This window comes from Engystomops pustulosus, chromosome 9, assembly GCF_040894005.1.
Source record: "Engystomops pustulosus chromosome 9, aEngPut4.maternal, whole genome shotgun sequence".
Classification (NCBI taxonomy): domain Eukaryota; kingdom Metazoa; phylum Chordata; class Amphibia; order Anura; family Leptodactylidae; genus Engystomops; species Engystomops pustulosus.
Genome location: NC_092419.1, coordinates 107321512 through 107327883, shown reverse-complemented (window position 1 = coordinate 107327883; position 6372 = coordinate 107321512). Strand labels below are relative to the sequence as shown.

Here is a 6372-nt window from a genome sequence, read left to right as displayed (position 1 = left end):
ACAGTATTATAGTAGTTATATACTTGTACATAGGGGGCAGTATTATAGTAGTTATATTCTTGTACATAGGGGGCAGTATTAAGTAGTTATATTCTTGTACATAGGGGGCAGTATTATAGTAGTTATATTCCTGTACATAGGGGACAGTATTATAGTAGTTATATACTTGTACATAGGGGGCAGTATTATAGTAGTTATATTCTTGTACATAGGGGGCAGTATTATAGTAGTTATATTCCTGTACATAGGGGGCAGTATTATAGTAATTATATTCCTGTACATAGGGGGCAGTATTATAGTAGTTATATTCTTGTACATAGGGGGCAGTATTATAGTAGTTATATTCCTGTACATAGGGGGCAGTATTATAGTAGTTATATTCTTGTACATAGGGGGCAGTATTAAGTAGTTATATTCTTGTACATAGGGGGCAGTATTATAGTAGTTATATTCCTGTACATAGGGGGCAGTATTATAGTAGTTATATTCTTGTACATAGGGGGCAGTATTAAGTAGTTATATTCTTGTACATAGGGGGCAGTATTATAGTAGTTATATTCCTGTACATAGGGGACAGTATTATAGTAGTTATATACTTGTACATAGGGGGCAGTATTATAGTAGTTATATTCTTGTACATAGGGAGCAGTATTATAGTAGTTATATTCTTGTACATAGGGGGCAGTATTATAGTAGTTATATTCTTGTACATAGGGGGCAGTATTATAGTAGTTATATTCTTGTACATAGGGGCAGTATTATAGTAGTTATATCCCTGTACATAGGAGGCAGTATTATAGTAGTTATATTCTTGTACATAGGGGGCAGTATTATAGTAGTTATATTCTTGTACATAGGGGGCAGTATTATAGTAGTTATATTCTTGTACATAGGGAGCAGTATTATAGTAGTTATATTCTTGTACATAGGGGGCAGTATTATAGTAGTTATATTCCTGTACATAGGGGGCAGTATTATAGTAGTTATATTCCTGTACATAGGGGGCAGTATTATAGTAGTTATATTCTTGTACATAGGGGGCAGTATTATAGTAGTTATATTCCTGTACATAGGGGGCAGTATTATAGTAGTTATATTCTTGTACATAGGGGGCAGTATTAAGTAGTTATATTCTTGTACATAGGGGGCAGTATTATAGTAGTTATATTCCTGTACATAGGGGACAGTATTATAGTAGTTATATTCCTGTACATAGGGGACAGTATTATAGTAGTTATATTCCTGTACATAGGGGACAGTATTATAGTAGTTATATTCCTGTACATAGGGGGCAGTATTATAGTAGTTATATTCCTGTACATAGGGGGCAGTATTATAGTAATTATATTCCTGTACATAGGGGGCAGTATTATAGTAGTTATATTCCTGTACATAGGGGACAGTATTATAGTAGTTATATTCCTGTACATAGGGGGCAGTATTATAGTAGTTATATTCCTGTACATAGGGGGCAGTATTATAGTAATTATATTCCTGTACATAGGGGGCAGTATTATAGTAGTTATATTCTTGTACATAGGGGGCAGTATTATAGTAGTTATATTCCTGTACATAGGGGGCAGTATTATAGTAGTTATATTCTTGTACATAGGGGGCAGTATTAAGTAGTTATATTCTTGTACATAGGGGGCAGTATTATAGTAGTTATATTCCTGTACATAGGGGACAGTATTATAGTAGTTATATACTTGTACATAGGGGGCAGTATTATAGTAGTTATATTCCTGTACATAGGGGGCAGTATTATAGTAGTTATATTCCTGTACATAGGGGGCAGTATTATAGTAGTTATATTCTTGTACATAGGGGGCAGTATTATAGTAGTTATATTCCTGTACATAGGGGGCAGTATTATAGTAGTTATATTCTTGTACATAGGGGGCAGTATTATAGTAGTTATATTCCTGTACATAGGAGGCAGTATTATAGTAGTTATATTCTTGTACATAGGGGGCAGTATTATAGTAGTTATATTCTTGTACATAGGGGGCAGTATTATAGTAGTTATATTCCTGTACATAGGGGGTGGTATTATAGTAGTTATATTCCTGTACATAGGGGGCAGTATTATAGTAGTTATATTCCTGTACATAGGGGGCAGTATTATAGTAGTTATATTCTTGTACATAGGGGTCAGTATTATAGTAGTTATATTCCTGTACATAGGGGACAGTATTATAGTAGTTATATACTTGTACATAGGGGGCAGTATTATAGTAGTTATATTCTTGTACATAGGGGGCAGTATTATAGTAGTTATATATATATTTGTTTAAAAGATGCCAATCAATTGTATGGAGAAAAGTTTAGGTAAGTACAGACAAACACTTATTAAAAAACATAGAAAAAGATGAGAAAAAAGTTAGGAAAGTTTAAATAAACTTATGCACTGGGCGAGGGAGACTTCCAGCTGGTAAATGTAAACACTACTTATTGCATCATTGTTTGCCCGGCCAAATTGTAGTTATATCTATACCTTGCTATTGCACTTATTATTGTTATATGGTTGCTCACTATGGAGTAAATATTTTTACCTTCTTTTTGGTGCAGGGATGAGTAATATGCGCCGGTCACCAGCAAGGGAGCCTCCGCCCGGTGACTACCTCGACGCGCGTTTCGCCAAACGGCTTCGTCAGGAGGAAATAATACATATTGAAATAAAAACTTTTATTCACATAAATATATAAATCTTACATACATATATAGATATACATTATATATGGAGGATTTAGCCTCCAGTCTTGGTATTTCCTCTTATTCCTGTGTAGGGACTTTTCCGGCAGGGGTTATAGTCCTTGGAATGGAGCTTCCTTGTGGTTTGTACATTTCTGGGGTTTCCTCATTCTCTATGGATATCACTATTGGTGGGTCGGTGTGTGACTCCTATGAGTGTCGCCCTTTGTCTTCTCACGTGCGGTTAGTAAAGTCCCCGGCTTTCCAGAAGATTGTAGCGGGATTTATTCTATTCTGTCTCCGTACTTGTTCTGCTTTATGAGATCAGGTTTTTGTGACCTTCCTGAAAAGCGATGGAGAAAAGTATAAAAGTTTCCTGTGATTTTATCTTCCAGCGCCCGGTTATTTTATCAGTAACACAAAGTAGAAGGTGATCGGGTTTATTTATACGGATACCTGCGTCATGTAACTGCGATACGTCTCCTTTCTCCAGGTAGATCCACAGGTCGTTACACTTTTCGGTTTCCCTCTTGGTCACTATGTAACTGGTGACAGAACCTGCAACTAAAAGGAATTGGGTAGAAAGTAACGTTATAATGGGCAGAAACTAGTTCATCAAATTCACCATAACGAGTGTTAAAGGAAACCTACCACTTGTAGTGGCAGGTTTCCGATGGCAATACCGGGCACCAGCTCAGGGTGAGCTGGTGCCGGAGCTTATTTTAGTTAGTGTTTTAAACCGCGGTATCGCGGTTTAAAACACTTTTTAAACGCTATAGCCGGCGCAGGCAGGTACGCGCTCGGCGCTTACCGTGCACGTGGCTCTCATTCACTTCCTATGTAGCCGCGCGCACGGTAAGCACCGAGCGCGTACCTGCCTGCGCCGGCTATAGCGTTTAAAAAGTGTTTTAAACCGCGATTTAAAACACTAACTAAAATAAGCTCCGGCACCAGCTCACCCTGAGCTGGTGCTCGGTATTTCCATCGGAAACCTGCCACTACAAGTGGTAGGTTTCCTTTAAGGGGTTAAAGGAAGGAGGTCACTATAAGCAAGGGCTACGAAAAGGGGGGCTAGAAGTTTGCAGATCACATTAGGGGGGCATAGAATGGAAATATTATACAGTGTGTGGGGCATAAGACTATGTGGCAGCCATATTATATGGGGGGGGGATATTATACTATATTATTATAGTATTAGGGCTCGGACGGCCCCTTAAAACTTTACACTGTGCACTACAACTTTGCAAAATGTTGAAAGCTACACCCCTAGGCGGCCTCAGCCTCCAGATATTCCTTCCTTCTTACCCACAGACAGAAGAATATTCCACTGTGGAGGATACGGCAGCCGCTTCCGGAACACGCTCTGGATCACCAGCGCCGCACCAGTCCCTGGAAACACAAGGCATGGACGGATTAAGGTAGATGGCGCACCCAATAGGCCAGGGGCTAGTCATAGGGTGATGTGATCAGTATATTGTAGATCTGTAATGGCCACCACCGGTCTCACCCATTTTGGATACTTTACAAATGTTTATGGCTGGAGTTCCCCTTAAAAGGGTTAAAGCGAAAGTTCAAAGCTGCCTGGCCAAAAATAGCTTTAGGACAGCTGGAGGGAGCCTTTGAGAACAGTAACATTGATGCCTATACCTCCCAGCCCATAAATCTAACAGTCCTTTTTATAAAATCACCCTGAGCTTTTCCCGATGTGGGCGGGCTCTTCCTGGGTATGACATCAGCTAAAGGCACTGAGGCCAGAGCAGCTTCCCTCACTTCCCATAATGCTGAGGTCTACTCTCTAGCAGATTATTACATACACACCTATGTATTGTTACACAGATAGGCCTGTAAATGTGTACAACCTTACTATACACTATATGCCAATTTCGCTGCATTTGGATTTTTACCCGCTTCCCAGTACACGGCATGGAATAATAAATACCATCGCTATGAAGTGCAATTTGTTACGCAGGAGACAAGCCCTCACACAGCTCTGTACATGGAAAAATAAAAAAGTTAGAGATTTTTGAAGATGGGGAGTGAAATATAAAAAAGCAAAAACGGAAAAAGGGCCTGGTCGTTAAGGGGTTAAACAAATTACGGGCACATCATTTGTTTAAGTTGTACCAAATGATCAGAAACTATACAGCCTTGGGGCAGTCATGGCATCAGATTGTCGCTTCCCAATGACTTCACGCATAGCAACTATCTAAGCCAAGATGGTGGCGCTCACCCGCAACTGGTGGCGATCAAAGGGTTATCACCAGCAATTGGTGCTAGCACTGATCTCGGGTGTTTTCTGCAATATGCAGCAAACACCCACCTTGTATAGAGAGAGCTCACCCCATGAGCCCTCTCCATACACCCACAGCCAGCGTGTGACATACTAAATCCGTCACATGTCGGTAAGGGGTTAATCCGGATCTGGATTATCAGAATAAATTTAAAGGGATTTTCCCACAAAACCAGATTATTAGAATGAGGGGTTCGATGTACCTCAGTCAGACCCCTATCGCTCCCGAGATGAGCGGAGCAGACGGCTGTGTATAGCTGGGTTGCCCTATTCATCTCTATGGAGCTGATGGAGATTGCGGAGCGCTGTACTCAGCAATCTCTGTCTAGAGATGAATGGGGCAGCCCTGACACGGGCGACCGGCTGCTCTGCTCATCTTAATGAGCGACAAGGGGTGCGACTGGGGTACATGAAACCCCTCGTTGTAGTGATCTGCGGAGTTTCCATTACTGAAACCCCCACTGATCAACACTAACTTGTTTCCTGGGAAAACCCGTTTAAAGGGATTGTCCACTGTCAGTGTTTATCCACAGGAAGTGAACTCCTATAGAATGACAGAGATACAAGTGATACAGAAACTATATTGGAAATTGTAGAACTTACTCATTACACAAAAAATATCAATAATATGCTGTGGACAATCCCTTTAATTTCCCTGCATAGTCCATCAGAAGCGGAGTGATAGTTACCTGTGATAAAGGAGACCACCCCCTTCATGAAAGCCTGGGACTGGCACGCGGCGTAGCTCTGTAACCCCTGAAATGGGAAGAGACGTATTAAGGCTCTGCCTCCCCTGGACATACACTGTCTCCATGTGACGGATATGACGGAGGGCACCACAAGTCACAGCCAGACCCTGATTCATAGGGGTTTCCCGAGTATCAGGAAGCAGATCTGAGTCATTGTAGGATGTAAGACTCCACAATCATCGCTTCCTGTCAGTGAATGACAACATTGTGAGATACATTCACTTCCAGTAATATTGTTACAATGTATCAAGCATGAGTGTTACCAGATCCCCCCTGTCCTGATGTTACGGTTGTTACACTGTATCTGACTGGAGACAACTGTAACAAAGCTTCAGCTGTGAGCAGTCCTATGTTAGACCCCCGCACTGGACTTACCGGGTGTTTTGCAGCCACAGTGTCGTCCACTCTGGATAAGCCGAGGTTCACCATTGTATCTGACACTATGGATTGTTCTTCCTGGTTAGGACCTTCACCACAGCGACATCTGCTGGAGGGGAGGACTCACTGCAGCGCTCACCGGGGCAGCTCCCTGATGCACCTGTGTCATTCGGGGACTGGATTCTGCTGAGAAATATCAGGACAAGACGAGTTAAACACATCTGGGGGGCATTTATCAAACTTTTTGGGGCAGATTTATTA

The 6372-nt window shown here is 41.3% G+C and overlaps 1 protein-coding gene across 1 annotated transcript; it reads right to left on the bottom strand.

Moving 5' to 3' along the window:
- Positions 1–2669: 2669 nt before the first annotated feature.
- Positions 2670–6299, bottom strand: TMEM141 (transmembrane protein 141). The gene is made up of 5 exons (XM_072125411.1): positions 6109–6299; positions 5674–5740; positions 4000–4083; positions 3151–3258; positions 2670–3037 (listed from the first exon to the last, which is right to left on the bottom strand). Exons 1-5 carry the CDS (start codon positions 6160–6162, stop codon positions 2979–2981), a joined length of 372 nt encoding a protein of 123 aa, XP_071981512.1. The 5' UTR covers positions 6163–6299; the 3' UTR covers positions 2670–2978.
- Positions 6300–6372: the final 73 nt, after the last annotated feature.